The 23,871-nt window shown below is 41.8% G+C and overlaps 2 protein-coding genes across 2 annotated transcripts in view; one reads left to right on the forward strand and one right to left on the reverse strand.

Moving 5' to 3' along the window:
• On the reverse strand, positions 1-10,739 carry LOC140752756 (phenoloxidase-activating factor 2-like). The gene is made up of 10 exons (XM_073087102.1): positions 10,663-10,739; positions 6,943-7,093; positions 6,192-6,309; positions 5,489-5,591; positions 4,434-4,540; positions 3,102-3,331; positions 2,213-2,397; positions 1,872-2,036; positions 1,291-1,479; positions 1-870 (listed from the first exon to the last, which is right to left on the reverse strand). Exons 2-9 carry the CDS (start codon positions 7,091-7,093, stop codon positions 1,318-1,320), a joined length of 1,221 nt encoding a protein of 406 aa, XP_072943203.1. The 5' UTR covers positions 10,663-10,739; the 3' UTR covers positions 1-870; positions 1,291-1,317.
• Positions 10,740-15,554: 4,815 nt separating this feature from the next.
• Positions 15,555-23,871, forward strand: part of LOC140752707 (uncharacterized) — a 60,119-nt gene continuing 51,802 nt past the window's right edge. Inside the window, exons 1-8 of the mRNA XM_073087040.1 lie at positions 15,555-15,667; positions 15,991-16,114; positions 17,090-17,259; positions 18,068-18,227; positions 18,958-19,055; positions 20,122-20,281; positions 21,112-21,272; positions 23,067-23,279. Of these exons, the coding sequence (XP_072943141.1) occupies positions 15,997-16,114; positions 17,090-17,259; positions 18,068-18,227; positions 18,958-19,055; positions 20,122-20,281; positions 21,112-21,272; positions 23,067-23,279 (1,080 nt within the window). The 5' untranslated portion in view covers positions 15,555-15,667; positions 15,991-15,996. The remainder of the gene's footprint in view (positions 15,668-15,990; positions 16,115-17,089; positions 17,260-18,067; positions 18,228-18,957; positions 19,056-20,121; positions 20,282-21,111; positions 21,273-23,066; positions 23,280-23,871) is intronic.

Raw genomic sequence — 23,871 nt, forward strand, 5'->3', positions numbered from 1 at the left:
TTGTCAGTGTTATTTATGAAACAAAAAATGACATAAAAAGCAAAACTCTATATAAACCTTGTCAATATATTTAAATTCGTATTTTTCGTCAATAATTCTGAATTTATCTGGAATTCATATAAAATACATTTGTGCAATGGAATAGCCTTTCAGAGCCCCCTGAGATCGAGGACCATGGGCATGGGCTCCAAGTGCCCTTAAATTAAAACTAAATAATATTCATAATTCAAGTGTAAGTAACGTCTGTTAGGTAATGTTGCTATAATAATAAGTATAGCAATTCTGGCGACTTATTCTGTGATAACTTTTAGTAAAATACATTTCGGAAGGTAGTTTTAAACAGCTTTTCTTAGTATATGCTTACGATTCGTAAGATATTTCCAATATATTGTACCATAGGCCTGATGACAGCTTTTACAATTCCATTCTGTAGCTCCTATTATTTAATAAAAATAAAATAATATAACCAATTAATGAAGTTAAAAAACATCATTGTAGCTTTGTATAATTTTAAAATTAGGCGCGAAAACGATTATAGGTGTCATGGCGTACTCTACTGTTTATGCTTCTTTATGAAAATCAATAAGATGTCTATTTGTAATGAGGCATGACGTCATTCCTTTGATATGTGTTTTAGTTATGGCCGTGAAAAATATGTCATAATGTCAAACTTCAATGTTTAAAATAACATTTTTTTTAATTCTTTCAAAATTATTTATGTGTTCTCTAAAATCCTGTTTTCTTAGATTTCTTATTACTGTCATCATGCCTATTATCTCTGGTCAATAATCAATCTATCTTATTTACCCACTCAAGATAGTAACTTGATATTGTCTATCAGAAAAAAATGTCAAAGGTTAAACATTCGATAGATTGAATATTAATTGTCCCTGTAGTTCCGGGACCAGAATAGGGCTACGGTATCCCCTGCCTGTCGTAAGAGGCGACTAAAAGGGGCTTTCGGGGTTACGGGCGGCAAGAGTGGGAGCTCGAACCGCCCGGCTAGCGACCCCGGGAAGGACGACGGTATGTGTGGTCGCATTCCGTCGTATACACCAGACGATGTGGTGACACAAAGTCACCTGGGCGGAGCCCGACGGGGCAGTGCGCTGAGAGGACTCCGGTCGCGTTCCTTTGGAGATCCCGGAGTCCTCTACGCAGCGCCGAGGACGGCCAACGGGGGGGTTTTAGTGCGGTAAAAGTCCCACATAACCCCGTGTCGCTCCCACGGCACCGGGTACCTTTTGAAGGTTTCCCCCTCGAAAAGAAAAAAAAAAAAAAAAAAAAAAAAGATTGAATATTAATAATGGGCGTGATCTAAAGAGTATACACTTTGGGGTCCAGACCCTCAGCGATGACGGTCTCATCGATCCAATCCCGGAAGCTGGAAACGTTCACGTAGACTCCAGGAGTACCCTCAGTTCCACAACCGATACCCCACGAGACAATGCCGCTTTGCAAGTACCGGTTTGTTTTGCCCTGAAATCATTACCATTCATCATCAACGTCATCATCAGCAACGGATTCTAATAGAAGCCGCAGATGAACATGCAATCCACCTGATGTTAAGTAGCTACTGCTACCCATGGACACTTGCAATCAACCCCAGCCAAAACTAGATTCCCGCCTAATCGACCGCAGATGCGCCGGTACCCCTGAGGACTAAGTTAGAATGTCTCAATGAATAAGGTGCAAAAAAAGCTCTCATCCAAAGCCGGCGATGCATTGGCGATTCCTCTGGTGCTACAAATGTTCATCAGCGACAGTGACGGCCATCAGGTAGCCCGCCTGCCTCGTCGTTTATCGAGTTATCGAGTATTTGTCGAGTGGAATATCACATTTAGGTATAAATATAAAAACGCAGGCCTTACCGGAATGGGGCAGACGAGGGGGGATCCACCGTCTCCCTTGCAGGCGTCCAGGTCACGTTCACCTCCAGCACACATGAAGGACAGGTGCAGGTCGAAGAAGCGACTGAGACGCGTCTTCCGCAGTTCAACTTCGCATTTACCATGCTCTATCACCGGGAGATTAACCTGGAATTAGTTATAGTTAGTTAGTGGAAGGTGGAACCCTTTGTGGTTCGACTCCGGCGGCACCACCGCTACGGTTATTTCTGCCACAACAGCAGAGTTACGAGCTCTACTACCTTCAAAACTTTCATACCACCTTGATACCTCTAACGTCTGTTCACTACAGGTGCATGGCTTACCTTCTTCAAAATAACTTGGTAAAGGCCTTCACTGCCAAACTTGTTAGCACCCCAGCCTGAAGTGAAGCACTTGGTGCCACCTGCCACATGATCATTGAGGGGTGGGAGACAAACCACTCCTACGTTGGGTGCAAGGTCCATTGGTGTCTTCAACACGAGAATAGCAATGTCGTTATGCAGATTGCCTGGAAAAAGTTAATGAGTACAAGTTTTAGCTCGCAGCTCTAGCGGCTTAAGGTTAATAAAGCGGGCGGAAGGGGCGAACCGTCCCGGGCCCCCGATCCTGGGGGTCCCCCAAACCCAGTTGCTGAAAAAAGGTGGTCAGAACCAAACATCTATGAAATGTGTATCAGAAAGCGAAAAAAAAGGTCACCGAATCATAGGCGAAGAATTCTATGACACATTTGTAATTTTGCAAAATCAAATCAACTTTTTATACCGGGGGGGGCCTCCATTCAATTTTCCGCCCTGGGCACCCCGACCTTAGTCTGTCACTGGCTCGCAGTCAGAGGTTGTTATCCTTCGGGAACGGTGGTGATCAGGATAAAAGGTACATGTCTTTTTCTGGACCTCTGACAACGTGTATACTAAATTTCATGACGTTAAGAAAGAGAAAAGTTATGTAGTTAAGACATAAAAGTGAATCAAACAGTCAAACAAAACTCATATTCGCATTTATTTTGAATACTTAATATTAGTTAGGATGACGAAATTTAAAACGTGGAGCCATTGGATTTCAAGATATTCCAGCTTAGTCCTCAGGGCTAGCGGCGGCTGTGGCCAAACTTAGGTGGGAATATCTAATTATATCTCGGGTTGATTATAGACGTTCATGAGCGTTAGTAGCTACTTAACATGTAGAGTCTGCTACTCCTATTTTTAAACTTACCCTTGTTAAAATCTTTGTGCACGAAGACCTTCTCAACGCTACGGTCCTGGTGTGGGTATATCTCCTTCGTGGTTTGCGTGTCCCACTCCCCAGCGCGGACGGTCAGCGTGGTCTTACCAGCCACGTAGTGGGCGGCAGTGAGCACCACGCTTGGGTGGATGAGGGAGCCGCCACCGAGGTATCCGGTCGAGCCCACTGAGGTATCTTCATACCTGGCGTCTATGTTGAACCTGGAACAGTTAAGGGCTATCATGCAGGCGGGCTAAGGTCGTCGGAGGCGTATTTCAATGATGGTTTCCTTCGGGCGACCTTTTTAGGGTTCCGTACCCAAAGATGGAACCCTATTACTAAGACTTCGCTGTCTGTCCGTCTGTCCGTCTGTCACAGGGCTATATCTCCGGAACCGTAATAGATAGACACATGAAATTTTTACAGAAGATGCATAACGGTGGCCGCTATAACAAATACTAAAAATAAAATAAAGTTGAATATTAAAGGGGGTCTCCATACAACAAACCGGTATTTTTCGGCATTTTTCTATCTAATTCTTAAACTGTACTAATAAGACGATTGATTTTTTTACAATCCGTTTACTATTATTACTGGTATTATAACAAATACAAATAAGAACCATAAAACCTATTTTAATATAGTTACTTTAATTTTATTATATATTGTTTACGTATTATTAATCATCACCCCAACGCCATCTATTGTTGTATCATATAACTCAGTATTATTGAAAATAATAAAATGAATAAAAATAAGTAAAACATTATGAATGGTGGTACGGAAGCCTCCATGTGCGACATCGACTCGTACTTGGGGAATTATTATTATTTTTTTTTTTCACTGACATTTACCTATGTGTAGTATGGTCCTGATGATCATTTTATTTTAGCTCATGACACATTACAACTGCTTTTAGTCGGAAGAACTAACAACTGTATTTGGGGGCCCCCAGGATCGGAGGGCTGGGACGGACCTGAAGGTGGTAGAACCCTTTCTGGTTCGACTCCGGCGGCACCACCGCCACACCTATTTCGCACTGGGCACTGCTGTGTTCCGGTTTGAAGGGTGTGGTAAGGGAGACAGACTTTTCCGAGGCATTCCAGCTTAGCCCTCAGGGGTAGCGGCGCATCTGTGACCGACCTTAGGTGGGAATATCTAATCCTATCTGGGGTTGATTACAGATGTCCATGGGCGGTAGTAGCCACTTACCATCAGGTGGACTGTACGCTCGTCTGCTACCCCTATATTATAAAAAAAAAACCTCTCCGGTGCACCGTAGTGTTTATGGCAGGTATTAGTTGTGTTTTGTTGTTTACTCACTCCAAGATGGCGCACATCCAGGGAAACTCCCCAAACTGGGCTTCACCGTCGTTGCCACCAATGATCTTGAAACCAATGCCATCCGGATTCCATTGGCCGCAACCTTTCTGAAAGGGAAACAAATATAATTGTAACGTTATTAAGTGTTAAGCGCTGCTGTAGCCATGTGCTGTGTCCTACAGAATGGAGACCATGGACGGGCCACAGAAAAGTGGGCAGACAATCAGCCAGATGCACCGACGACATCATGCGAGTTGTGGGAAGAGGCTGGATGAGGACAGCGCGAGATCGGGACTTGTGGAAGTTTAATGAGACGGCCTACATCCAGCAGTGGGTGGCAACGAGTTGAAGATCTGGTTTGAAGGGTGTGGTAAGGGAGACATATTTATCGATATTTAAGCTTAAACCTCAGGGTTAGCGTACATACTTGGCCGAAGCGTTTTGGCTTAGTCTTCAGGAGTATCTGTAGCCGATCTCAGGTAGGAATTCAACCTTATCTGGAGTTGTTTACAGATGTCCATACGACAGTAACCACTTACCATCAGGTGGACTGCATTCTCGTTTACTACCCTTTTTTATAATAATTTGGGGTTAACGGACGAGCATGGACATCTGTAATCAACCCCAGATAGGATTAGATATTCATACCTGAGTTCGGCCACAGATGCGCTGCTACGTCTGAGGACTAAGCTGGAACGCCTCGGAAAAGTATGTCCCTTACCACACCCTTAAAACCAGAACACAGCAGCGCTCAACACTGTTGTTATGAGGCCGAAATAGATGTGGCGCCGTATGGCGTGGTGTATGGCGCCGGAGTCGAACCACAAAGGGTACATACTACCACCTTCTATCTTTATATTAAAAAAAAAGATATTTAACACTAGTAAACTATGGCCTAATCTCTTTCATTTTGAGATGAGAACCGTGCCCAGCAGTGGGACTGTAATTAATTGACGATGAGTACTATTAGTCTTCAGCTGCTCGGCACGGACAACTGTTTAGTACCAGCGATAATAGTGACAGTAGGCAATAGGTCGACTTAAGAAGGTACTTACTGGTTGAACAGGAGGGGGTGGTGTGAGGGGGTTGTCGGGTTCCCTCACGTGAGGCAACAGACAGCAGGCGTCCATGTAGGACGGACAGTTACTGCCTGAGAATCTGAAAGACAAAATATTGGTACGTAATATTATTTTTGATTTATTAACGACTAGCTGACCCGGCAAAATTTGTACCGCCTCAAAACCTATTTATCAAAATTATTTCATATAAAATATAGCCTATGTTACTCGTGAATAATGTAGCTTTCGAATGATGAAAAAAATTTTAAAATCGGTCCAGTAGTTTTTGAGCCTATTCATTACAATCAAACAAACAAACAAAGTTTTCCTCTTTATAATATTAGTATAGAAAACGTTAAGTGCTTTTTACAACACCTTATTTTGTTTTAATGCAATTTTTATATTTCGGTTTGTAAGAGAGACATACTTTTCCGAGGCATTCCAACTTAGTCCTCAGGGCGGCGCATCTGTGGTCCACCTCAGGTAGGAATCTAATTTTACCTGAGGTTTATTCATATGTCCATGGGCTGCAGCAGCCACTTACCAGCTGGTGGACTGCAGATTCGTCTGCTACTCCTATTTTATTAAAAAAATCAGATGTCCATTGACGGTAATAGCCACATACCAGCAGGTGAACTGCATGCTGGTCTGCTAAATTATGAACAAGACTAAACTAGCACTGCATATGTTCCAACGTTACCTTATGTCAATCAAGCCTGTACCATCAGTTATGACGGAGTAGTTGGAGTGGCAAAGGTAGTAGGGTACACATACGCCAGTCTCTCCTGTCTCTCTCTTACATGACTGGTCGACTGGTCCTGGAAAGAGACAGAAATAGTTTAAGAGTCATGTTTTTCGAGCGTATGTATGTATTATTCTTTGCCTTGACGTATTTACACGCTTTATATTAGCTTCACTTGTATGTTTGTCAGTGAGTAACTCCGTTTTTCAGTAGAAAGAGATCAACATACATCATTATCTTACCCTGCATGTATGAAAGAATGAAATAGAATACCGAAAGCGTTTTAGTTGATTTTATCAGAAAACCGTGTTTTTTTTTAGTTTTTTGAACTATATTTATTTAACATAATAGTTTGAGGTGTAATTGGATTCCTATGAGTAGTTGGAGTGTTAAGCATTTTTAAGCGGTTACCTGGTGTGCACGACGGTATGCGATCACACATACCACCCTTCCCGGCGTCGCTGACCGGGCGGTTCGAGCTCCACTCTTACCTCTCGCGCCTCCAGAAGCCTTCTTTTAGTCGCTTCTTACGACAGGCGATACCGTAGCCCTATTCTGGTACTGCGGAGTGCTACTAGCATACCTGTGGTCCCGACAAAAGATCCAGAGGATCACCATGAGGTTTTAAACAGTAGGGGTCCGGCATATCTTCTCCACTACCCCCACGACTGAGAGGAACCCATTCAGGATTTCCCTAAAATCATCTTACCTGCCTGGGTAGTAGTCAAGGTAGCAGCAGTACTAGTAATATTCATATGATACTCCTTAATGACGGCTACGAAGATCTCCTTTGATACATCCTTGTCTTCAGTCTGGGAGACCACGATGCCCAAGAAACACAAGAGGACCAAGTACTTCATCTGTCAACAGTAATGGTTACAGAATTAGGCTCCAGACATAAAACCGTATCAGGCCAAATCATATTATGGTGCCTAGCAGTCAGGTCAGGTTCAGATCTGTGTCTGAACGGTCCCGTTATGGAAGATGTCAATACAGTTTTTTTTTTATTTTAAATATAGAAGTAGGAAAATAGCGTGCATTCCACCTAATTGTGAGTGGCTACTGCCGTATTGACATCTGTAATCAACCCCAGATAAGATTACAGTCTGACCTGAAGACTACACAGGTTCCTACCTCTGAGAACTTGAAATTAAAACGCCTCGAATAGGTAAGTATGTCTCTTACCACACTTCAAACCTGAACACAGGAGCGCTACACTGCTGTTATAACAGAAACAGGTGTGACGGTGGTGCCGGAGTCGAACCACAGAGGGATCTACGACCTTCATATATCGACAATGTAGTAGCAATAACTCGTTTCCCATTTTTTTACGAAAAAGCGATTTTTGCATATTTGCTTAAAATTACGTATCACAGGTCGTCCTTAAGACACTGGTGTCTTAAGCTTAAAGACCTGGGTCCTTAGGTTCAAAATTGAGTAAAATATTAAAGTGTGGCCAATACGTTCTATGTCTTTTTAAAGTAGCGTTTCTTCTTATGTAAAGTAGCGTTAGGAGAAGTTGAGTTAGGAGTTATTGCCAATTCGTCGTCGATATATAGTTATAATACATTAATGGCTCATCGACTTTTATGATAATTATTATTTTGTCTGACCCATTATCTCGTTAGATATAATTAAATAATTTTAAGGTGACCGTTCTAGGTCGTTTAGCAACGATACACGTTTTTAGAGTTCTGTACCCAAAGGCTAAAAACGGAACCCTATTACTACAGTATAAGGATATAGATATTTGTACCGTGCAGCAGCATGTAGCAGTGATAGCCTAGTGGTTAAGAAACTCGGTCTCTCGATCGAGGGGTCCGAGGTTCAAATCCCAGGCACGCACCCCTGATTTTTCAAAATTATGTGCGAATTACAAATTAATTATCACTTGCCAAACGGTGAAGGAAAACATCGTGAAACCTGCATACCTGAGAGATTTATAAACTATGGCCTAATCCTTCTCATTCTGAGAGGAGACCCGTGCCCAGCAGTGGGACAATGGGTTGATGATGATGACCGTGCTATTACTAAGCCTCCGCCGTCTGTCCGTATCACAGGGCTCTATCTCTTGAACTATAATACATAGACACTAGAAATGATAACAGATTGTGCTATGTCTATAACAAAAAATACTCAAAATAAACAAACTTATACAACGACATACACAAAATCATCACTTTAACATTTCGTCTTTATTTCATTTTAAATTGTCCTTCATTATCAAAAGTTATTACAATCTAAAGTCAGAAGTAATGCTTGTAACATTGCATGGTATGCGGAGCGGAGTTTCAGGTTACGGGTGTGCTCTGAGCTTGATAGATGGCGTTGTATACCTGATATTATATTCTGAAATCCTCGCGAATGAAGTCGCTGACACAGCTCGTATAAAATATAAAGCCAGGGTCCCTGGGTACACGAGAATTTGGGGTCCTTGGTAGAAATAATGTAAGGTAATACCAGTGAATTATCAATATTTCAATTTTCATTTTATGTTGAACGTAAATCTTAGCGTATCGTATTAGCAAATATTTTAGATTTTGGGGCCCCTTTTATGTCGGGGGCCCTGGACATGGGCCCCTAACATGGAGTAGTGGATAAAGTAGAAGTAGAACTGTTCTTAAAACACTTACCCTATGTTTGACACAGATTTCTATTAAAAAAAATATCACTATAACTTAAAATGTGCATTTGTCGACTTTAACATGTTTAGTGATTTTAAAATATGTTTACGCATTTTTATGGGAGAACATTTGTTTCTTTTTTTTGTTTTTCCAATATGTTTTTTGTTTTGTTTGATAGCTAATAGTAATTGGCGATCTTGATGATAAATAATTAGCGGTTACTAACTAATAATATAACTAAATGCATGTGTGAGTATGTTTGTTCCTTTGTTTGTTTGTTTGTCACACTTTCGTCTTAACTACATAACCGATTGTCATGAAATGTACACACGTTGTCAGGGGTGCAGAAAAGGACATAGTAGCTTTCATAGCTTTCATCCCAAAAAACGAACTGTTCCCGAGGGATAGACAAATCTTTTTTTTTTTAAACGATTTCTACACTTACAGCCCCACACTAAGATTCACTGTATCGTATATGCTATGGACACACACAGACAAATACACAAACACCCAGACCCAGAAACAGAAGTCTAAATTCATCATTTAGAAATCTGTCTGGCCGGGGATCGAACCCGGGACCCCCAAAATTAACTATTGTCATCGACCTCTGACCGAGAGCGAAGCCGTAAGCAAGAGCTAATGAGTAATTAAAATTAATAATAACGGTCTTATTTTGACGATCGAGCGAACTTCAACATAAACATTTCAACAAACAACAAAATATTAAGTAATTTTTTGTAAAAATAAACTAAAAATCACCCTTTAATTGTTAATCAAACTAAAAATTCTTAATATAAGAATAAATGATTTACGAGAAATAATGCCAATCTTCAATACTATTCTTAAAGCTTGTTTTTTGGGATTTTTTAAATTAATTCTGCATTTTGGAATAAAATTAATAAATATATAATTGCCAAGTGCAACTCGAACTCGCACGTGGAGGGTTCCGTGCCACCAAAATTATCATTACTTCTTTTATTTTCAGTATTTTTATTATAACAGCCATTCAAATACATACTTTGTAAAAATTTTAACTGTCTACGTGTTACGATTCAATAAATAATGCAAAAAACGTCGTTAAATAGGCGATAAACGGCGACACCCAATTATTTTCATTTTTTTTATTTTTAGTATTCGTTGTTATAGCGGACACTTGTCTACATATTTTGTAAAAAATCATGTGTATATCTATTACGGTTCAGGAGATAGAGCCCTGTGACAGACGGACAGACAGCGGAGGCTTACTACTTAATAGGATCCCATTTTTAACACGCTTTTATTAGCTTAGGTTGTATGTAGGTATGTATGTATATGTACGTAACAGTGACGGAATCTTTGAACCCGATTTCTATCCCCTTTGATTGCGTTCAGTTTAATTCAAAAATTTGAAGAATTATCAAAAACTGATGACAATACACGATTTTAATAATTTTGTACCATTGTCCTTATCAACATCCTCAGGATTAACGATTTTCGAGGCGAGAGAAAGCTCCTATGGTGGAAGAAGTGTGGAGTGCTTTTCGAAAACTGATAAGTGGAGCACCCCACGCTTTTTTCACAATTATACTATTTACTGTTCCTTAATTGATTCCTAGATTGAAAATTATTTTGTACTTTTTAGTTGATTTTATCATAAAAGCGTGTTTTTAGTTTTTTGAACTATATTTATTACTCTTTGGATGCGGAACCTTAAAAATCATAACAATGGATTCTCGTGAAACATTTTATTAATATTAAAAATATTAATTATTATATCTTATATTAAGAATTATTTTGATTTAAAATGATAAAGTTTATTGACTTACTGCACTTTCCTTATACTGGCGCAGATGTGAACAAAGACCGGTATTATAAGAGACTGGTTCGATAAATTTATGCAATTCCTTATATATGCAGATTGTACGATTTTCCTTATACTAATAATATGTTTAAGAATAAAAATCCCAATTATTAATATGTAAAATAAGGTAAAGTCACCTAATGCTGAGGGGTCCTGAAATTGGCACCAAATTCCGAGGTATTCACAAAAACGGCTTTTATAAACTATTTTGAAGGTGGTAGAACCGTTTGTGGTTCGACTCCGGCGGCACCACCGGCACACCTATTTCTACCTAATAACAGCAGTGTTAGGCGCTGATGTGTTCCGGTTTGTGTGGTAAGGAAGACAGACTATTCCGAGGTGTTCCAGCTTAGTCCTCAGGGGTAGCGGCGCAACTATGGCCGACCTCAGGTAGGAATATCTAATCCTATCTGTGGTTTATTACAGATGTCCATACGGCAGTAGCCACTTACCATCAGGTGGACTGCATGCTCGTCTGCTACTCTTATATTATAAAAAAAGTCATGAAGATATTGTCTAATATTAACATACGTTTTTTTTTTATAATATAGGAGTAGCAGACGAGCATACAATCCACATGATGGTACTGCCGCTCATGGACAATAGTAATCAACCCAAGATAGGATTATATTCCTACCTGACGTTGGCCATAGATGCGCTGCTTCTCCTGAGGACTAAGCTGGAACGCCTCGGATAAGCGTGTCTCTTAGTCTTACCACACTTCAAACCAGAACACAGCAGTACTTAATTATGCTGTTATTAGGTAGATATTAATATTGTCCCTGTAGTTTCGGGACCAGAATAGGGCTACGGCATCCCCTGCCTGTCGTAAGAGGCGACTAAAGGGGGGCTTCCGGGGTTGCGGGCGGCAAGAGTGGAAGCTCGAACCGCCCGGTAAGCGACCCCGGGAAGGGCGTTATGTATCGCAGACCGTCGTACGCACCAAATGGTGTGGCGAGCGTCAAGCTCACCTAGGCAGAGCCCGACGGGGCAACGCGCTATTAAAGAGGACTCCGGTTGAGTTCCTTTGGAGTTCCTGGAGCCCTCTACGCAGCGCTGAGGACGGCCACCGGGGGGGAGGGGGGTTAGTGCGGTAAAAACCCCACATAACCCTGCGGCACACGGCGCCGGGTACCTTTTGAAGGTTTCTCTCTCATACACAAAAAAAAGAAGGTAGAAATTAATATAGCGGTGGTGCCGGAGTCGAACCACAGAGGGTTCTACCACTTAATTAGTAGCAATAATATGTTTTAATTGTATTTTATGTTTTCTGTATGCATCTTGCCAGAATGAATAAATTAAAAACTTGTTTACTTTTTTACTTCGCTCATCTTCATCATCATTTGTGTTAATTGTAATTTATATGTTTATTTGTGATATTGTCATAAATTATATAAATCTGACGGAAAAACCCTCGATTTTATTTATTATCTATACGTACTTGTAATAAGAATTGTCTCGCCTGACAGAGTGATTCGTCATCATCAACCCATCACTGTCCCATTGCTGGGCACGGGTCTCAGAATGAGGATTAGGTCATAGTCCACCGCGCTGGACAAGTGCGTATTGGTACACTTCACATAACCTCGATACATTTTTTCAATTGCTCAGGTAGGTATATATGCAGGTTTCCTATCAATGTTTTCCTTTACTTAAAGATGAAATTAAAAGACTTACCTACTTAAAGATTATGAATTATTTATGATTACATACATAACTGAACAGTCAGAGGTGCATGCCTGGGAAAAGAACCTCGGAGCTCTCGAATGAGAGGCGAAGTTTCAACAACAGGCTATCAGTGCTTACTGCCCGCCCATCATCACATCATTACAATAGGAATGATGACAAATTTTGAAAACCCCTTCTATAAGGTACGTGTCTACTGATTCCAAAAATTGTATTATTTCGGCAATAAATTCAGTATTAATGAGAATAATAGCCATTTAAACCTATTTTAAATTAAGCGCGAAAACGCTCGCGGATGTCATGGCGTCCGTTGGTGACGTCACACTAGAACATCCCATACAAAATTTCAAGCAATTCCGTGAAATACCCAAAAATGACGTCTTTCGCGCCCCGTTAGCGTTTCAGACAAGATGACCGACTGCAGTATTTTATACTTTTATTTTATTGAAAATATAATAAAACTTTAAGTTTTTTTTAAAGTGGGTCATTTTTGAGGATCCTTTCAATATATCGTGTTTACTTAAATCACTTACCTATTCTTTGATTTTTTTAATACTGTCATAATGGCAATTCTATTTTTGTGATACGACACGAAACGAAACGAAAAACGAAAAATAAATAATAATTGCAGGTGTAGGTCAAATCAAATTATATATTCAAGTGCAAACAGGTTAAATACCTCACTTATATAAAAACCTGTATTTTAGAACTGGCGGTGTCGTTATTTTTTTATGATGATGATGTGTAGTAGATGACCATGCAGTCCACCAGAGTGAGCTACAGCCGTATGGACATTTGTAATGTCCAAGATTAGATTGTTACTTAAGCTAGGCTCGAGCCGGAAAACCGGGCGTAGGAGAAGGGTTCCCCACGTCCATCTCCTACCCTCATATCCGAGGCATGGCGTAGGACACGGGGGTGTCCTACGTCATAAATAGGCCTCGAGGTGGCGCGCGGTGTTCCCGTGCGCACCTCAAAGATGAGCGGATGGAGTAATCTCCAACTCCAATGCTGTGGGGAAACGCCGCCCGGACCGCGGACGAATGCTATAGCGTACCCGCAGTCCCGGCAAAGGGCGTCCAGAGGAACACCGTGGGGTTTTAGCCGGTAAGAGTCCGGCATATCCTCTCATCTGCCCCATAAGGGTTTGCCCACGTAAAAAAAAATAAGGCTCGAGATGCATTCCCACCCTTGTCATGTAAGTATGTCTTTTAGCACACTTCAAACCGGAACACAGCAGTAGTTAACGGTCGACTCCGGCGGTACCACCGCCACACCTATTTCTACCTCATAACAGCTTTTGACAAATATTTAATAATAACAGCGGTGTTAAAAGTGTTCTGGTTTGTAGGGTGTGGTAAGGGAGGCATACTGATCCGATGGGTTCCAGCTTAGCCCTCAGGGGTAGCGGTGAATCTGTGGAATTAAACAATTATACATATAAACAAAAACATATAAATAAAAATAGTAACTATTAACTAATTTCACTTAATTTTAATTTTAAAAGACCTTAGGAAATAGGACTTGTCTTTGCTAATCAAATAAATAATTTCTAATATTATATAAGAGCTTTGTGTGTGTTTTGTTCTCGAAACAATGATGGTCTGAGTAATAATCCGTTATTGGTTAAACATTGATAAATATAATCATTTAAATTATTCCATTTCTTATGTCTTTGGTCAAAACCAAAGAGTATGGTAATCTATAATGTTAAGATTAAAACTACTTCGCAACAATCCGCTACAAATATGTATGATGGTATATATTTTAAACCATGCAGTATGGACCACACACACACACACATGTATGTATGCACCGAACCGAATATTCAGCCGAATATTCGGTTCGGTAAAGGTTAAACCGAATATTATTCGGTATTCGGTTATTCGGTGAAACCACTATTCGGCGCATCTCTAAAAATAATCTAACCTAACCTAACCTAACCTAACCTAACCTAACCTAACCTAACCTAACCTAACCTATACAACAGTATAACGATATAGACACAGTATAAGCACAGTATATAAGGATCTACCTATATATTTGTTATTATTTGTACTGTGATATAAATATTTGTACTGTGCTTAGGGTCCGTTCACACAGACCGGCTCGGAAAGGAGAGCAGATTTTCATCACGTTGGAAACAGAGTTTTGAGTACCTACCTAATTGTATTAAAGTTTACTTTTGCATGTGCACTTGTTTTGATTAAGATTGCTTGAAAGCGCTTCGTGTGAAATAACAAGAGGTGCAGACCGGCTTTGACTGCGTGCTCATTGTCGCTCGCGCAGCCGATCGGCTCCGATTGCAAGCGCATCCGCATTCAGATCTTTACTAGCTGGTCTATGTGAAATAGTCGGCGGCTCCGCTCCGGCCAATTCCAAGAGTATACGATCCGGTTTGTGTGAAAAGAAAAATGCGGGCTGATGCTCTCCGAGCCGGTATATGTGAACGGACCCTTATACTGTGACTTCATATTCATGTTGTGACACGTTAGATTTAGGGGTGGGATTCTTTCCGAAAAAGATCGATTCTTGAATCGATTTGAATCGAAATGTAATAAATCGATTGACTAAGAAATCGAGACCTAAAGAATTGATATTCCAAAAATCGATTTTCTATCTTTTCAGGGGCAAAAGTAGCGAAAAAAAATCAACGGATTGCACTCTGGGAGTGCTGGCAGAAGTTAAAACTTTCGAAACGTAACCTGATTAATAAAATAATACTATTTATTATAACAATAAATTAATAAAAATAGAATAATAATAAATAAAGAATGAAACTGACACCCATTGACAATTTATTTCTATGCTGACATCGGATGCTTTGCTGTCTTACGAATATTTGATAAAGCCATGAGTCAGGGAGTTTAGCATTTTTTACTTATTACAAAAAGTGCACAACGCCGCTAAAGTAGTTTTCACTTCTAAAAATGGTCCAGGACAAAACTATCACTGAAATGTATCCTGTATCCGTTAGCGAAAAATGCCGATAACACATTTGGAACTTGGAAAAAAAACGAATTGAATTTTCTATAATGAAATATCGATTTACTGAATCGATCCATTATTACGGATCGATTAAAAGTACATGATCGATTTTTTTAGTCAAAAATAACCGACTCTTCGATTAATCGATCTAAGATCACATCACTAGTTTGATTACTTTGATTTGAAATGTCAAATGAGTTACCGCCTGTAGTTGCCGGTTTTCTACAAAATAGAATGTTGAATGTTTATCATTATTTTGTGTAATTCTATTACAAATTCTGAAAAAAATACGAAAGGTGGGTACGAAGATGAAAATTTGTTTAACGAAACCTCTGATAAGTGAAAATATAACAAATAATAATTGTATATCATATTTTATTTATCTGAGAACGAAAAAATAAACATGTAGTGTTATTAAAACGAAAACTTGGCTTTAACGATGAGGCTAACCGTGAGGAAACCTGCATACCTGAGAGATATTTAAATAATGTATGTGAAGTGTTATAATACTTAGCCAGCGCGGTGGATTATGGCCTAATCCTCATTCTAAGAGACCCGTGCCCAGCAGTGAGACAACTATGGGTCAAAGAATAAAAACTTGTGATTTATTCTATTTCAGAGCATTATGGAGGAATGGGAAAGGCTAGTGACCCAGTATCACCCTGAGGACAGTAAAACATTTGAAAACGCGGTACAGATTGCCCAAACCCTCATAACTTCGGACTTAGCGCCTTTCGAAATTGGTAAGGAACACTAATCTCTCTTTATATAACTAAAATAGAAGCAACAGTCATGCTACTGCAGTATGGACATAGATAATTCTACATGGTTTGTTGCTATTCACCAACCGAGAATCTGCCCGGGCAAATGGGGTATCCTCGAGACCTCAGGTAGGAATATTTAATCCTATATGGGGTTGATTACATATGTCTATGGGCGGCAGTAGCCACTTGCCATCAGGTGGACTGCATGCTCGCCTGCTACTCCTATATTATAAAAAAAAGAATCCTTGAGGACTAAGCTGGAACGCCTCGGATATCCCTTACCACACTACAAACCAGAACGCAGCAGCACTACACTGCTCCTGTTAGGCAGAAATAGGTGTAGTTGTGATAGTATCTATTCTTGATACTATGATAGAATAATCAATCATAAATTAAAATAAACTTAATTCTAATACGGCTATCAACATTTATAATAAAATTCCGGATGACTTTAAAGGCCTCAACTATATAAAATTCAGGAATTTAGTCAAAAATTGGCTAGCTAAATGCTTCTATATGATTAAAGAGAACTTTGATGATAAGAATTGACATAATTCCTATTATTATTATATAATGACTTGATTATTGTTATTATTGATTGTTAATTTTGATATGATTGCATCCGTCCTAATCTTAGTATCATTTACATTTAATACTTTTATTGTTCATCCTAACATTTTAACTAAGTTTTGACATGTGTAACACCTGTAAAGGTAGCATTTAATGTATTGTTCTGGTTTGAAGGGTGTGGTAAGGGAAACATACTTTTCCCAGGCATTCCAGCTTACGAGTAGTGGCACATCTGTAACTGACTTCAGGTCGGAGTATCTATCTATCTGGACTCGAATACACATGTCCATGGACGGCAGTAGCCACTTACCATCAGGTGGACTGCACGCTCGAACCACAAAGGGTTCTATCACCTTCAACTACTGCTATTAACTTTATTTTCAGATTGTTTCCTAGAGACACTTCTGTTGGAGCCTGTGGCTCTATTGGGGATGGTTTCAGTCAAACGGAGGGAGGATGGGTGGTTGAAGGCACTGGAAAAGTCATTTTCTTTACTCTCCGATATCATCCAGAAGTTTGCAAATGCTGCACCATACTATGAAGATATTAACCAGGTACCTACCTAGTTTTTTTTTTTTATAATAATGTAGTAGCAAGGCAGGTAAGTAGTGATAGCCTAGTGGTTAAGAAACTTGGCCTGTCTCGAGACGTCCGAGGTTCTAATCCCGGGCGCACACCTCTGATTTTTGAAGTTATGTGCGTATTACAAATTAATTATCATATACTTAATCGGTGAAGAAAGAGGAAGAAAGAGGAGACCTGAAAAATCTTAAAAAAGAAAAAGAAAGTGTTCAAAGGTATGTGAAGTCTAATTCGCACTTGGCCAACGTTGGACTATGACCTAATCCGTGTCATTCTGTGAAGAGACCGGTGCCCAGCAGTGGGACAATAATGGGTTGATAATGATGATGAGTAGCAGACGAGCATGCAGTCCACCTGATGGTAAATGGCTACTGCCGCCCATGGACACCATGAACCTTTCGTGGTTCGATTCCGGTGGCACCACCGTCACATCTGTTTATTTTATAGCAACAGTGTTAATCAATCCCGTTTGAAGGGTGTGGTAAGGGAGACAGACTTTTCCGAGGCGTTCCAGCTTAGTCCTCAGGGGTAGCGGCGCGTCTGTGGCCGACCTCAGGTAGGAATATCTAACTGACCCGGCAAACGTTGTGTTGCCATATAAATAAAAAAATGTTAAAGGTGAACAACCCTTATCACTTAGGGGTATGAAAAATAGATAGTAGCCGATTCTCAGACCTACTGAATATGCATATAAAATTTGGTGAAAATCAATAAAGCCGTCTCCGAGGAGTACGGTAACTAACATTGACACGAGTTTTATATATAAGATAAATCCTCCAGGTGTGCAACTTGACGTATCCAGCTCACGTGGCCGCGAAGACCTTGGAGTGTCTTGCTCAGCTGGTGAGGCGGTACCGGCCGACCCCAGAAGCAGTACAGGCTCACGTGGACGCACTGATCTACAACGAAACTTGCAAAGCTCCTAGGGTTTATTTACTCGGTAAGTTTTTAGGGTTTCGTACACAAAGGGTAGAAACCCTGCTACTAAGCCTCCGCTGTCGGCCCGTCTGTCACAGGGCTCTATCTCCTCAACCGTAATAGATAGACACTTGAAATTTTTACAGAATATGTATAATGCATCAGAAATAAAAAAAAAGGCATCAGAAATAAAAATCGTCAAACTAAATGAGAGTCGCCATATAAGAAACAGCAATTTTGTTTGCAGCAATGTTTTTTGCTGTATCTATTGAACCGTAATAACTACACAGTTCGAATTTACACAATGCATTCACTTCTATGGCTGTTATAATAAAAAATACTAACCCCAACGCCATCTATTTTTGTGTCATATAACTAAGTATTGTTAAAAAATTAGATCAATAAAATAAATAAATAAGTTGTTGAAAATAAAAAAAAATAATAATAATAAGTAAAATATAAAGAACATTTGGTGGTACGGAACCCTATGTGTGCGGGTTCGATTTGCGCTTGGCCAATTTTGTAAAGTATTTCAATTTTTGAAGTGAAAACATTTTTAGTGGTGGTAACACGTGGCCTGATCGAAAATTCGTAAGACTGCACATAAATGATAGAACTTTTATACTGATAATTAAAGCAATTCGTGCAAATTGATTCCCTTACCATTCTAAAATATAAAAAATGCACAACGTTATATTCAAATTTTAGCTTCTGCCGAGCGTATCCCGTTGATTTTTATTTAAATTCCGCAGGTGTGCTGTGTGAGTACCACCCAGATTTGTTCACGGACATAACTACGCTGTGGAGGACGTTCATCAATATGGTAGATGGCAACAGCAAGGTAACCTTGGTACGTGGTTGTACAGGTATTAAAGGTGGTAGAGTGATAGCCTGGAACCCCAGGCACCTCTGATTCTTCGAAGCTTTGTGTGTATTACAAATCTAAATATATATAACTCAAAGGTGACTGACTGACCACTGGACCAGCCAAACCACTGGACGGGTCGGGCTGAAATTTGGCATGCAGGTAGATCTTATGACGTAGGCATCCGCTAAGAAAGGACTTTGATCAATTCTACCCCCAAGGGGATAAAATAGGAAATGAAAATATTACTTCGTAACGCGAGCGAAGCCGCGGGCAAAAGCTCGTTAGTTATATTGCTTTAACGGCGAAGGAAGACATTTTGAGGAAATCTGATTACCTGAAAACTTTATTAAAAAAAGTTCTCAAAGGTATGTGAAGTCTACCAATACGCACTTATCCAGCGCGGTGGACTATGACCTAATCCTCATTCTGAGAGACCCGTGCCCAGCAGTGGGACATTTTTTTTTATACTAGCACGTCCCCTTGATGGTTAGTTGCTACTGCGGTCCATGGACATCTTTAATCAACCCCAGATAGGATTAGATATTCCTGACGTCGGCCACAGATGCGCCGCTACCCCTGAGGACTAAGCTGGAACGCCTCGGAAAGTATGTCTCTTACCACACCCAAACCAGAACACAGCTGCGCGTAACACTGCTGTTATAACAGAAATAGGTGTGACGGTGGTGCCGCCGTAGTCGAACCACAAAGGATAAACCTTCGAATGATGATGACTCAAATCATAGATTAGTAAAGATACTTCGCCGCCTTGAAATTGAATGAAGCCACAAACGGCTTATTAGTAAGTTCTTTTTTGAATTCTTGACAAATAAAAACATTTTTAGAGAAAATTTACGAATAAATACATAATTTATTTATGCATAATTTAAGTAATAAGTAAATAATTATTTCAAATATTTCAGGGACATTTTAGCACGGAGACGTGGCGAAACTTTTTTACTCAACTATTTCAATTCTCAGAACTGGTTACATTTTCTTGTTAGGAGTGAGTAATCTTTACTAATCTATGACTCGAACGTTATTTTTTCAGAACATAGTCAAAGCTGTATTGGAGGCTGTGCTGGGTCTCCTCAAGAACTTTGGTCCGGACCTGGTTGTGTGGGAGTTGTACGAGTTCTATGACAAGATGCGGCCCTTGATGAGTAAGGGCGCTGTTGATGAGGGCCGGACGAGGCGGAAGTGTCATGAGTGTAAGTCATCTATCATCATCAAAGCTGCCCCTAGACTTACAGTAACATTGTACAATACTTTTTAAAGTTCCGTACCCAAAGGGTAAAAACGGAACCCTATTACTAAGACTTCGCTGTCTGTCCGTCTGTCAGTCTGTCACAGGGCTATATCTCCGGAACCGTAATAGATAGACACATGAAATTTTTATAGAGGAGGCATAACAGTGGCAGCTATAATAACAAATACTAAAAATAAAATAAAGTTGAATATTAAAGAGGGTCTCTATACAACATACCGGATTTTTTCGGCATTTTTCGTTGTAACTGTTAAACTAGGAAGACGGTTGAATTATTTACAATCTGTTTACTACTAAAACTGGTATTATAATAAATACAAATAAGAACAATAAAACATATTGTAATATACTTATTTTAATTTTATTATACGTTGTTTACGTATACATTCATCATCACCCCAACGCCGTCTATATTTTTGTACCATAAATAGTTATGTCATACAAAAATAGATGGCGTTGGGGCAAATAATACTTACGTATGATCTCAGGGTATTATTGAAAAAATACGTATCATTCATCATCAACCCAATGCCATCTATTGTTGTTTCATATAACTATTGTTGAAAATAATAAAATGAATAAAAACAAGTATAAAATTTGGTGGTACGGAAGCCTCCATGTGCGAGTTCGACTCGTACTTGACGAATTATTATTCTTCAGTAAGATTGTAAGGCGCTCTGAATCCAAACGAGTAATTATATTGCACAATAATACCACAAACCTACAAACAAACATACATACAGGTGAAGCTAATAAAACAGTCATGTTGCCCAGTGTGCTGCACGATCCTGGAGCGCCACTCGCCGCTGTTCGCCGAGCGTGTGGCGGCGGACGCGGCGTTGCGCGGCGTGCTGTGGGAGACGATCGGGGCGGGCTCGCGGGGTGCGCTGCTCGCCGTGTATGCCGCGAGCTACCGGCAGGGGGCGCAGCCGCAGGTGAGGGGGTTGAGGGGTGGGGGGTATACAAGCCTGAGGGATATTGAGAGAGTGTGCGGTGCTGAGGGAGATTGAGGGAGTGTGCGGTGCTGAGGCGGTGCTGAGGGAGATTGAGAGAGTGTACGGTGCTGAGGGAGATTGAGAGAGTGTGCGGTGCCGCGGGAGATTGAGAGAGTGTGCAGTGCTGAGGGCGATTGAGAGAGTGTACGGTGCCGCGGGAGATTGAGAGAGTGTGCGGTGCTGAGAGAGATTGAGGGAGTGTGCGGTGCTGAGGCGGTGCTGAGGGAGATTGAGAGAGTGTACGGTGCTGAGGGAGATTGAGAGAGTGTGCGGTGCCGCGGGAGATTGAGAGAGTGTGCAGTGCTGAGGGCGATTGAGAGAGTGTACGGTGCTGAGGGAGATTGAGAGAGTGTGCGGTGCCGAGGGAGATTGAGGGAGTGTGCGGTGCTGAGGGCGATTGAGAGAGTGTACGGTGCCGCGGGAGATTGAGAGAGTGTGCGGTGCTGAGAGAGATTGAGGGAGTGTGCGGTGCTGAGGCGGTGCTGAGGGAGATTGAGAGAGTGTACGGTGCTGAGGGAGATTGAGAGAGTGTGCGGTGCCGCGGGAGATTGAGAGAGTGTGCAGTGCTGAGGGCGATTGAGAGAGTGTACGGTGCTGAGGGAGATTGAGAGAGTGTGCGGTGCTGAGGGAGATTGAGGGAGTGTGCGGTGCTGAGGCGGTGCTGAGGGAGATTGAGAGAGTGTACGGTGCTGAGGGAGATTGAGAGAGTGTGCGGTGCCGCGGGAGATTGAGAGAGTGTGCAGTGCTGAGGGCGATTGAGAGAGTGTACGGTGCCGCGGGAGATTGAGAGAGTGTGCGGTGCTGAGGGAGATTGAGGGAGTGTGCGGTGCTGAGGGAGATTGAGAGAGTGTGCGGTGCTGAGGGAGATTGAGAGAGTGTGCAGTGCTGAGGGCGATTGAGAGAGTGTACGGTGCCGCGGGAGATTGAGAGAGTGTGCGGTGCTGAGGGAGATTGAGAGAGTGTGCGGTGCTGAGGGAGATTGAGAGAGTGTGCGGTGCTGAGGGAGATTGAGAGAGTGTGCGGTGCTGAGGGAGATTGAGAGAGTGTGCGGTGCTGAGGGAGATTGAGAGAGTTTACGGTGCTGAGGGAGATTGAGAGAGTGTACGGTGCTGAGGGAGATTGAGAGAGTGTACGGTGCTGAGGGAGATTGAAAGAGTTTACGGTGCTGAGGGAGATTGAGAGAGTGTACGGTGCTGAGGGAGATTGAGAGAGTGTACGGTGCTGAGGGAGATTGAGAGAGAGAGAGAGTGTGCGGTGCTGAGGTTGATTGAGAGTGTGCAGTGCTGAGGGAGATTGAGAGACTGTATGGTGCTGAGGGAGATTGAGAGAGTGTACGGTGCTGAGGGAGATTGAGAGAGTGTACGGTGCTGAGGGAGATTGAGAGAGAGAGAGTGTGCGGTGCTGAGGGAGATTGAGAGAGAGAGTGTGCGGTGCTGAGGTTGATTGAGAGAGTGTGCAGTGCTGAGGAAGATTGAGAGACTGTATGGTGCTGAGCCTGAGCTTACCTGAACATTAAAGCTGAGTGGAGACCTATGCAATTTTCTATTTGTGTTTATTGTATTATAATAAAGCTATATTTAGAGGAAGATGATATATTTTCATAAATATTTTTATAACAATGACAATTATGACAATTGGTTTACCGCCAAAACTCAATAACTCGCGCCAATCACTCTGCTACAATATATTTTGAAGAATAAATTATTTTCATTCTTCCTTTGATTCCCTTCCCAGCGGCTGACAGAGGAGTTGGCGTTCAGAGCGGTGTCCGGCGGCGCGCTGGTGCGGTACACGGCGCTGCGGGCGCTGACGTCACGCGCGGCCGGTGACGTCAGCGCCGCGCGTGACGTGAGCGCCGCGCGTGACGTCATCGCCGCCGCTGACGTCACCGCGCCCGCGCTCGAGCGCCGGCTGGGGAGCGCCGTGAAGTATGAGGACGCCGAGGCAGTGAGGCCCATTTTTTTTTTTTTTCGTGATATTTCCTTTCATGGGTTCCTCTCGGTTGCGGGGGCAGTGGAGAGGATATGCCGGACTCTTACCGGCTAAAACCCCACGGTGTTCCTCTGAACGCCCGGGACCACGGGTACGCTAATAGCACTCGTCCGCGATAAGGCGGTGAGTACCTGGGGGTACAGTCCGCGCCGCACGGGGCACCGCGCCACTTCACGCTCGTCGTCCTGACGGGCGCCCGCTCCCTAGGTAGCTCTTGGGCTAGGATCCCCTGACCACCAAGGGGAGTCCGTCAACCCCACTCGGGGCGGCGCGAGGACACAACCCCAACCATTATTCTGAAAGTCCGCCCAACGTCGGAACATAGCACCGGGGGTAGTCGACCCCTTGAGAATTGCCCGGGTAAAGAGGGACACCTCGAGGTCTGTACACCCCACTTCTGGAGGCCCACAAGCCACAGAGTAGGACGCCCACTACTACGCCCTTTGCTTACTAATATTATAAATCCGAAAGTAACTCTGTCTGTCTGGCTGTCTGTCTCTTCTTCACGCCTAAACCACTGGACCGGTTTTAATGAAATTTTGTACAA

Source organism: Epargyreus clarus, unplaced genomic scaffold (genome assembly GCF_041222505.1).
Source record: "Epargyreus clarus isolate Ecla_fem2 unplaced genomic scaffold, WU_Ecla_fem_2.2 ptg000025l, whole genome shotgun sequence".
In the NCBI taxonomy this organism is placed as follows: domain Eukaryota; kingdom Metazoa; phylum Arthropoda; class Insecta; order Lepidoptera; family Hesperiidae; genus Epargyreus; species Epargyreus clarus.

Coding starts and splice junctions, on each gene's coding strand:
- LOC140752756 (XM_073087102.1), bottom strand. CDS start 7,093: ATGAAGTACTTGGTCCTCTTGTGTTTCTTGGGCATCGTGGTCTCCCAG. Junction 5,592..6,191: donor ACAGGCTTGATTGACATAAG/GTAACGTTGGAA, acceptor TTTGTCTTTCAG/ATTCTCAGGCAGTAACTGTC. Junction 1,480..1,871: donor CCCTCGTCTGCCCCATTCCG/GTAAGGCCTGCG, acceptor TAATGATTTCAG/GGCAAAACAAACCGGTACTT.